The following is a 9664-nucleotide window of genomic DNA, read 5'->3' on the forward strand; positions in this document are numbered from 1 at the left end:
AAGACCAACCTGGCCAACATGTTAAAACCCTGTCTCTAATAAAAATACAAAAATCAGCCAGGCGTGGTGGCACTTACCTGTAGTTCCCACTACTCCAGAGGCTGAGGCAGGAGAAGCACTTGAACCGAGGAGGCAGAGGTTGCAGTGAGCCATTGCACTCCAGCCTGGGTGACAAGAGTGAAACTCTGTCTCAAAAAAACAAAAAATTTAAAAAGTAGCATTTACCTTGGTGTGCCATTGCCTTAGCATCTCCTCCTGCCCCCTCTAGCTCTGTGGTTCCTTTCTCTTCTTTACAAAAATATTCACTCCTTGCTCATTTTCTCTGGTGCTCCCACAGCCTGACCACTGGCCCCTTCCACAGCATCTGTCACCATATTATTACAGCCTGTTTGTTGGTGCTTAAGGAGAGAGTTGGTTGAAAGAACGAATCTACTCTGTATCTTCAACACCCAGTGCCGCGCCTGGCACATAGGCCTTCACATGCAGTTGTGCCAAAAGGCTGAGTGAATGCTGGACTGAATGAATGACTGAGTGTAAAGTATTTATAGCAAAGCCCTACAGGAAATGCCCTGGATAAATTCTAGTCCCCTTCTCCTTCCTAACCAAATCTTTCCCTCCTTCTGCTTCCACCATTTCCTAGCTGTGTAACTTGGGCAAATTATTTACCTCTCTGTGCCTAATTTCGGCAAAGGTAAAATGGGGAAGCACATCTCATCAGGTTCTGGTGAGCTTCCACGGATACTGTATGGAAAGCCGTGCACCCTGCCTGGTGGAAAGGGCTCAATGGAAAGCCTGGCACCCTGCCTGGTGGAGAGGGCTCGATGGAAAGCCGGGCACCCTGCCTGGTGGAAAGGGCTTGATGATGGTTAGAAGGAGAGCTTCTCTAAACTCCTGCCTACCTTGCTTTTCCTTTCTCATTTCCTGCCGTAAGTCCCCCACCCACTTGCTCCCTCTCCCTCTCACCCCTTGTTTTTCTCCATCTTGCCTTCATATAAAAACCCAGCCCTTCCCTCCTCCATGAAACCCAGATTCCTCCAAGGAGAATGCTCAGGTCTCTGGGGCCTCTCAGCCTCCAGCGCTGACATCCTAGGCCACCTGGACGGGTGGGCTCACCATCCAACCCTTCCTCCTCCCCCTTCAACTGAGGCGTTCCACTGAGCCCCCTCTTCCTGCTCTTCAACCGAGGTGTCACCTTCCCAGCTCCCTGATGCCCTACACAGTGCCAGGCAGTAAAAGGTTGGGAGGAGGACAGAGTGATGGGTGGCGACTTGGTTCACCGGGCTCTTTGCTTCCTCGGTGGCAGAGGGGCCTGGGGCCTCTCTCCATCACCTCTGCCCTTCCCCAGCCATCGAGCTGATCAAGGACCTGGTCGGTTACGACGTGCGCCAGGCGCTGCTTAAGGGCCTCGTGGCGCTGCTGATACCATCAGTCAAGGAGACCTCCAAACTGCAGGCCAAGATCCTCAATGGTAGGGACCTGCTCTGATGGGGCTACCTGGGCCGCGGGAGGGGGGCCTCCTGCCTCACGGCCGCACCTTCCTCAGACCCCTCGGTTCTCCAGCTCACCCCCAGCCTGCCGATGTTTTTGCAGCAGGCCGCGGCCGCCAAGGCCATCGGGTAAGCGGGCAGGGGCTAGTGGGTGGCTGCAGCAAGCCTGTCTTGGTGCTGCCCGCGGGCCCCGGGAGAGCTCGGGACGTTGTGCGCCGGGTGGGCGCGGGTGTGCGTCGGGTGAGCCCCAAGGCATCGCCGCAGCCCGAACCCCTGGCTCAGGGTCCTGGTGCGCAACGACATAAGCATCGCCGAGGAGCTGCTGTACCTGCGCGTGGTGCACTGCCTGATGGCCGCCATGGGCAACACAGACCACAGCAACAGTCAGCGGCTGGCCAGCCTCACGCTAGAGGTGCGCGCGGCGGAGGGCGAGGGGGCGGGAAGGGCGGCGGCACCCACAGCCCCGCCGCCCAGCGGTCACGCTGCCCCGCCCGCGTGGCGCAGTACTTCGTGCAGATGTTCCCCATGGTGGCGGAGCAGGTACGCAGGTGCATGGGGGAGGAACTCTACCAGCTCTTCCTGGTAAGTGCTCCCTCCCCGCCCCGCCGCAATGAGCAGCCGGCTGCTCGGACAGTGTGGTGCCCCTTCACACCGTCCCCATTATGGAGCGTGCCACATGCAGAGTGGAGCTGGCCACCAGCTGCAGGAGGGACTGCCCTAGCCTAGGCTCCTGTACCTGCCACCTTCCTGTTCCCTTTCCTGCCCATTCAACCAGGCTGCCAGCCCGCCCCCCACCTGCAACATCCCTCTGCCAAGCCCAACTCCGAGTCCAGACTGCCCTGGCACCCCAGCTGGGTCCCCCTTGCTCCTGTCCTCAGAGCAACGCTGAGGACTTGTACATGAAAATAGACAGCATTCAGGCAGACATCTTGGCGGCCAACAAAGTCAATGTTACCAGAGGTGAGTGTGGGACGAGGGAAGCCACGGGCGAGGGAAGCCGGGCGCAAGCGCAGCCAGCACCGCCTCATGCCCGCCTTTCCTGCCTGCAGCCCTGCGCCACCTTGACAGCTGCTACAGCATGAACACCTTCTGTGGCTCTAGTGATTCGGCTCACATGGCCTACGTTACACACTTCCAGAATGACGATGTGGAATCAAAGGAGTAACAGCCCCTGTGGCAAACCAGGAAGGCCAAGGCTGCGAGGCAGGGAAGGCTGGCAGGAGGAAGGCACCTGGGGTCAAGCTCAGAGCCACTCCACTTGTCTGCAGTGGGGAGACTGGGTATTAGGCACCCTAGAAGGGCAAAGGGAGAGCCGCTGTCAATAAACAGCCTTGGTACCTGTCTGTTCTTTGTGTGTGTGGAGGGGAAAGGGGGGTCAAATGAGAACTATGATGATAGGTTGTGGTGCCTCTGCTCCTGAAGTTAAAAAGCAGGTCCACTGGGCACGGTGGCTCACGACTGTAATCCCAGCACTTTGGGAGGCCAAGGTGAGCGGATCACCTGAGATCAGGAGTTTGAGACCAGCCTGATCAACATGGAGAAACCCTGTCTCTACTAAACATACGAAATTAGCTGGCCTTGGTGGCACCTGCCTGTAATCCCGGCTACTCAGGAAGGCTGAGGCAGAAGAATTGCTTGAACCGGGGAGGCAGAGGTTTGGGTGAGCTGAGATCATACCATTGCACTTCAGCCTGGGCAACAAGAGCAAAACTCCATCTCAAAAAAAAAAAAAAGCAGGTTCAAATTTAGGACAATGACTTGCACCTGTAATCCTAGCTACTCTGCAGGCTGAAGCAAGAGGATCTCTTGAGCCCAGGAGTTGGAAGCCAGCATGGGCAACAAAGCAAGACCCCATCTCAAAACCAGGCCAAGCACGGTGGCTCCCAGCACTTTGGGAGGCTAAGGTGGGCAGATCACAAGGTCAGGAGTTCGAGACCAGCCTGGCCAAGATGGTGAAACCCTGTCTCTACCAAAAATACAAAAATTAGCCAGACATGGTGGCGAGCACCTATAGTCCCAGCTATTTGGGAGGCTGAGGCAGAAAAATTGCTTGAATCCAGAAGGCGGAGGTTGCAGTGAGCCAAGATCACACTACTGCACTCCAGCCTGGGCGACAGAGTGAGACTCCATCTCAAAAAAAAAAAAAAAATTCATGTCCAGAGGGAAGGGCCACCAACACCCCGGAAGGTTCAAGGGCATAGCCTGAATAGAGGGCCTCACCTCCACTCCCTGATGGCATATGCAGCCTTTCCTCCAGAACACCCTACCCACCTGGTTTTTCTCCTGCTGTTAGAGACATTAAAGGGAGTGCTTTGGACCGCTGGTCCTGGATGAAACCCACAACCCAGAGTGAGAACTTGTGTTTCTGTTTGCCTGCCCTTTCCTGATTAATTATTTCTGAATAATGCCTTTTAATCAACTGAATGTTGCCTTCTCCAATACTGCCTATGGCCCGCCCTTCCCACATTCTGAGCCCATAGAAGCCCTGGACCCGGCCGGGCGCGGTGGCTCACGCCTATAATCCCAGTACTTTGGGAGGCTGAAGCGGGTGGATCTCGAGGTCAAGAGATTGAGACCATCCTGGTCAACAAGGTGAAACCCCGTCTCTACTAAAAGTACAAAAAACTAGCTGGGCCTGTAATCCCAGCACTTTGTGAGGCCGAGGCAGGTGGATCACGAGGTCAAGACATCGAGACCATCCTGGTCAACATGGTGAAACCCTGTCTCTACTAAAAATACAAAAAATTAGCTGGGCATGGTGGTGCGTGCCTGTAATCCCAGCTACTCAGGAGGCTGAGGCAGGAGAATTGCCTGAACCCAGGAGGCGGAGGTTGCAGTGAGCCGAGATTGCGCCATTGCACTCCAGCCTGGGTAACAAAAAGCGAAACTCCATCTCAAAAACAGAAAAAAAAAAAAAAAACTAGCCGGGCGTGGTGGTGCGTGCCTGTAGTCCCAGCTACTTGGGCGGCTGAGGCAGGAGAGTTGCTTGAACCCAAGTGGCGGAGGTTGCGGTGAGCTGAGATCGCGCCATTGTACTCTAGCCTTGGTAACAACAGCGAAACTCCGTCTAAAAAAAAAAAAAACAAAAAAGAAGCCCTGGACTCAGCCATATTAGGAGGACTTGCCTACTTTCAGGTAGGGAACCACTCTCCATGGCCACCGAAATCTGTTTTTTCACTCAATAAAACTTACTACCTTGCCACCTTGAGGCGGCTCACAACTATAATCCCAGCACTTTGGGAGGCCAAGGCAGGCAGATCACGAGGTCGGGAGTTCGAGTCCAGCCTGACCAACATGGTGAAATCCCATCTCTACTAAAAATACAAAAATTGGGCATGGTGGCTCACTCCTGTAATCCCAGCACTTTGGGAGGCTGAGGCGGGCAGATCACGAGGTCAGGAGTTCGAGACCAGCCTGGCTAATATAGTGAAACCCTGTCTCTACTAAAAATACAAAAATTAGCTGGGCGTAGTGGTGGACACCTGTAGTCCCAGCTACTCAGGAAGCTGAGCCAGGAGAATTGCTTGAACCTGGGAGGTGGAGATTGTAGTGAGCCACAATTGTAGTGGAGATTGTGCCACTACATTCCAGCCTGGGTGACAGAGCAAGACTCTGTCTCAAAAAAAAAAAAAAAAAAAAACTCCCTACCTTGCTCACTCTTCAGTTGTCAGTGCATCCTCATTCTTTTTGGGTAGGATGAGAACCGATGCATAAGCTAGACTCCGCCAAGTGGGCTGAGTGGGTGGGTCATCTCCTGCAGCAGGTAGCCTGGAGAGCGAGGCCTGGGTGGGGCATTGCTAGCCGGAGGTCCCCAGCTTGCAAAGTGACCAAGAAGAAAATCCTGCATCATAGGAATGGAGAAGGGGAACTCATGCTCAAAGCACCTTCTCCCAGGGGGAGGGGCCGCATAAAGGGGGACTCTTAAGGGATCTTAGGGCAGGTAGGTGGAGGATTCCTGGAAAAAGGTAGGTTCTTCTAGGAGGGGCTGCAGTGTTTATGGTCTTTCTTTCTTTTCTTTTCTTTCCTTTTTTTTTTTTGAGACAGGGTATCACTCTGTTCCTCAGGGTGAAGTGCAGGGGTGCGATCTCAGCTCACTGCAACATCTGCTTCCCAGGCTCAAGCAATTCTCATGTCTCAGGCTCCAGAGTAGGTGTGCACCACCACCACACTCAGCTAATTCTCTTTTTCTTTTTTGTGGAGATAAGGTCTTACTATGTTGTCCAGGCTGGTCTCCAATTCCTGGCCTCAAGTGATCCTCCTGCCTTGGCCTCCCAGAGTGCTAGGATTATAGGCATGAGCCACTGTGCCTGGCCTGAGTGTGCACAGTTTTGTCTTTTCTTTTGAAGATTTCTTCTCTTCAGTCCAGTTTCATTCAAGTTGGAGTGAAGCAGGGCTCCTGGTCTGGAGTCTCTTTTCTATCTGCTTTTGCACCCTGGTGATTTCATCCTGTCTCAGAACTTTAAATACCATTATAGGCCAATGACTCCTACCTTTCTGTTTCCAGCTACATATTTCCACCTCATCGTGTCTAAAACTGAACTCCTAATCCTGTGCCACTTTCCCCAGTTCAACTCATGGCAACTCATTCTTCCTATAAAATGAAACAAAACAGTGGAGTGCTCCTTAATGTCTGTCTTTAGCATCCATATCTACTCTGTCTGTTGGCTCTATCTTCCAAATACAAGCAGAATCCAACCATATCTCACTACCACTGTTGTTCTGGGCTGAGCCACTATCATCTCTTGTCAACGTTATTCTGCTTTTCTTCCTCTCCCTGTTTTTTTTCTTTTCCTTTTTTTTTTTTTTTTTTTTTTTTTGAGATCAAGTGTCACTCTGTCACCCAGGCTGGAGTACAGTGGTGCGATCTCAGCTCACTGGCACCTACCACCTCCCAGGCTCAAGCAATTTTCCTGCCTCAGCCTCCCAAGTAGCTGAGATTACAGGCTTCTGCTACCACGTCCAGCTAATTTTTGTATTTTTAGCAGAGACAGGGTTTCACCATGTTGGCCAAGCTGGTCTTGAACTCCTGACCTCAAATTATCCACTCACCTCAGCCTCCCAAAGTGCTGGGATTACAGGTGTGAGCCATTGCACCCAGCCTATTATTAACGTTACTATTTTAGAGATAGGGTTTCACCATGTTGCCCAAGCTGGTCTTGAACTCCTGGGCTCAAGTAATCTGCCTGCCTTGGCCTCCCAAAGTGCTGGGATTACAGTTGTGAGCCACTGTGCCCAGCCAATACCTGTTTTCTTTTCTCACTTTTTTTTTTTTAGACGGAGTCTTGTTCTGTCTTGCCCAGGCTGGAGTGCAGTGGCATGATCTCAGCTCACTGCAACCTCCACCTCCTGGGTTCAAGCAATTCTCCTGCCTCAGCCTCCTGAGTAGCTAGGATTACAGGCATGCACCACCACACCTGGCTAAGTTTTATATTTTTAGTAGAGACAGGGTTTCACCATATTGGCCAGGCTGGTCTCGAACTCCTGACCTTGTGATCTGCCCTCCTCGGCGTCCCAAAGTGCTGGGATTACATGTGTGAGCCACCGTGCCCGGCCCTTTTTTTTTTTTTTTTTAAGTTGGAATCTCGCTCTGTCGTCCAGGCTGGAGTGCAGTGACATGATCTCGCCTCATTGCAACCTCTGCCTCCCGCGTTCAAGCAATTCTCCTGCCTCAGCCTCCTGAATAGCTGGGACTACAGGCCCACACCCAGCTAATTTTTTGTATTAAGTGGAGACAGGGTTTCACTGTGTTGCCCAGGCTGGTCTCGAACTCCTAACCTCGGGTGATACATCCGCCTCAGCCTCCCAAAGTGGTGGGATTACAGGCGTCAGCCACCTCGCCTGGTCTACCTGTTCTCTTTTTTTTTTTTTTGAGACGGAGTTTCGCTCTTGTTACCCAGGCTAGAGTACAATGGCGCGATCTCGGCTCATCGCAACCTCCGCCTCCCAGGTTCAAGCAATTCTCCTGCCTCAGCCACAGGCGCACGCCACCATGCCCAGCTAATTTTTGTATTTTTCGTAGAGACGGGGTTTCACCATGTTGACCAGGATGGTCTCGATCTCTTGACCTCGTGATCCACCCGCCTTGGCCTCCCAAAGTGCTGGGATTATAGGTATGAGCCACCAGGCCCGGCCTACCTGTTCTCTTTTTAATACAACAGCTAGGGTGATCCTTTTCAACTTCAGATTATATCACTGTGCTCAATCTTTGCAGGGCTCCCCATTTCGCTGAGTGAAGGCAAAGCCCATACCATGTCCTGCACAGCCCTATGTGCTCAGGTGTCCCATCACTTCTCTAAACTCTCCTACCTCTGTCTCTCCTTCACTCTGCTCCAGACACACTGGCCTCCCTTGCTGGTTTTTGAAATTGACAAACAAGCTCTTGTCTCAAGGGTATTGTACTGACTGTTCACTCTGCCTAGAACCTCACCCCATATATCCACTTGGCTCACTCCCCCACTTCCACCTCCCTTCAACTCTACAAGAAAGGCTACTCTTTATTTTTTTTTTTTGGCAACGGAGTCTCGCACTGTCACCCAGGCTGAAGTGCAGTGGCATATTCTTGGTTCACTGCAACCTCCACCTCCCAGGTTCAAGTGATTCTTCTGCCTCAGTCTCCTAATTTTTTGTATTTTTAGTAGAGATGGGGTTTCACTCTATTGGCCAGACTGGTCTCAAACTCCTGACTTTGTGATCCTCCCACCTCAGCCTCCCAAAGTGCTGAGATTACAGGCATGAGCCACCACACCCAGCCTACCCTTTTTTAAATTGCAGTGCACACTACCACTCTCTATACTCACCACCTCCCCTCCCACCTTACTTTGCTATTTTTTCCATAGCATTACCTTATTTATTGTGTTTATTAATTGTCTGTCCTCCACCTGACTATAAACTGTTAGGACAATGTCTGGCATGCATGAATCAGTGACTAAGGTATTGTGAGGGAATAGTGCCTCCAAGTCAGAGGAAATGAAGTCAGGTAGAAGTAATTTTCCAGGATGCCACAAGAGGGCATCACCAGCCTGACATTGCTGGTCTAAGGCAGTTCCTCTTTCTCCAAACTTATTTTGAGCCTCGGCTTTCCTCTTTTTGTACCTACAGAGGAGAGCAAAACTAACAAAGTCTAGTTATGTTTTCTTTAAAGCTAAATGGATTTCCTCTTTTATTTTTTTTTGAGACAGTCTTGCTCTGTCGCCCAGGCTGGAGTGCAATGGCACTATCTCAGCTCACTGCAACCTCCACCTCCCAGGTTCAAGCGATTCTCCTGCCTAAGCCTCCCGAGTAGCTGGGATTACAGGTGCACGCCACCACGCCCAGCTAATTTTTGTATTTTTAGTAGAGACGGGGTTTCACCATGTTGGCCAGGCTGGTCTTGAACTCCTGACCTCAAATGATCCACCCGCCTTGGCCTCCCAAAGTGCTGGGATTACAGGTGTGAGCCACCACGCCAGGCTGGGTATCCTGTCCTTTAGGTTGAGATCAAGTCATTTTTCATTTTTAGTCTTTTTTTTTTTTCTTTTTTCTTTTGTCATTGTTTTTAGTTTTTAGTCTAGAAATGTTTTCTTTTGCATAATGATGGTTAAAAAAAATAGTACCCCAAAATTTTTTTGGAAATTTTAATAATTGGAAAATTCAAAAATCTAGGAACCGCTGGGCTAAATTAAAAAAAAAAAAAAAAAAAGGCTGTGGCTCACGCCTGTAATCCCAGCACTTTGGGAAGCTGAGGGAGGCGGATCACGAAGAGATAGAGACCATCCTGGCCAACACGGTGAAACCCTGTCTCTACTAAAAATACAAAAATTAGCTGGGCGTGGTGGCGCACGCCAGAAGTCCCAGCTACTTGCGAGGCTGAGGCACGGGAATCGCTTGAACCCAGGAGGTAGAGGTTTCGGTCGGCCAAGATTGCACCACTTGCACCCCAGCCTGGGCTGCAGAGTGAGACATTGTCTCAAGAAAAAAACTAAACTAAATCTGGGGCCGGGCACGGTGGTTTACGCCTGTAATCCCAACTCTTTGGGAGGCCATGGCGGGCAGATCACCTAAGGTCAGGAGTTCGAGAACAGCCTGACCAACATGAAGAAAACTTGTCCCTACTAAAAATACAAAATTAGCCAGGCGTGGTGGCGCATGCCTGTAATCTCAGCTACTCTGGAGGCTAAAGCAGGAGAATCACTTGAACC

The 9664-nt window shown here is 51.4% G+C and overlaps 1 protein-coding gene across 7 annotated transcripts in view; it reads left to right on the plus strand.

Moving 5' to 3' along the window:
* ARMH1 (armadillo like helical domain containing 1) overlaps positions 1-2828 on the plus strand; it is a 58587-nt gene extending 55759 nt beyond the window's left edge. For 6 of the 7 annotated variants that reach the window (XM_021673326.2, XM_021673331.2, XM_021673325.2 and 3 more), the window contains 6 exons: positions 1346-1468; positions 1544-1616; positions 1770-1899; positions 1992-2069; positions 2366-2447; positions 2537-2828. In XM_021673326.2, the coding sequence (XP_021529001.2) occupies positions 1346-1468; positions 1544-1616; positions 1770-1899; positions 1992-2069; positions 2366-2447; positions 2537-2652 (602 nt within the window). In that variant the 3' untranslated portion in view covers positions 2653-2828. The remainder of the gene's footprint in view (positions 1-1345; positions 1469-1543; positions 1617-1769; positions 1900-1991; positions 2070-2365; positions 2448-2536) is intronic. The other variant, XM_064372286.1, reaches the window with a different exon arrangement.
* Positions 2829-9664: the final 6836 nt, after the last annotated feature.

This window comes from Aotus nancymaae, unplaced genomic scaffold, assembly GCF_030222135.1.
Source record: "Aotus nancymaae isolate 86718 unplaced genomic scaffold, 86718_ANA_hifiasm-v0.15.2.pri h1tg000007l, whole genome shotgun sequence".
Taxonomy (NCBI): domain Eukaryota; kingdom Metazoa; phylum Chordata; class Mammalia; order Primates; family Aotidae; genus Aotus; species Aotus nancymaae.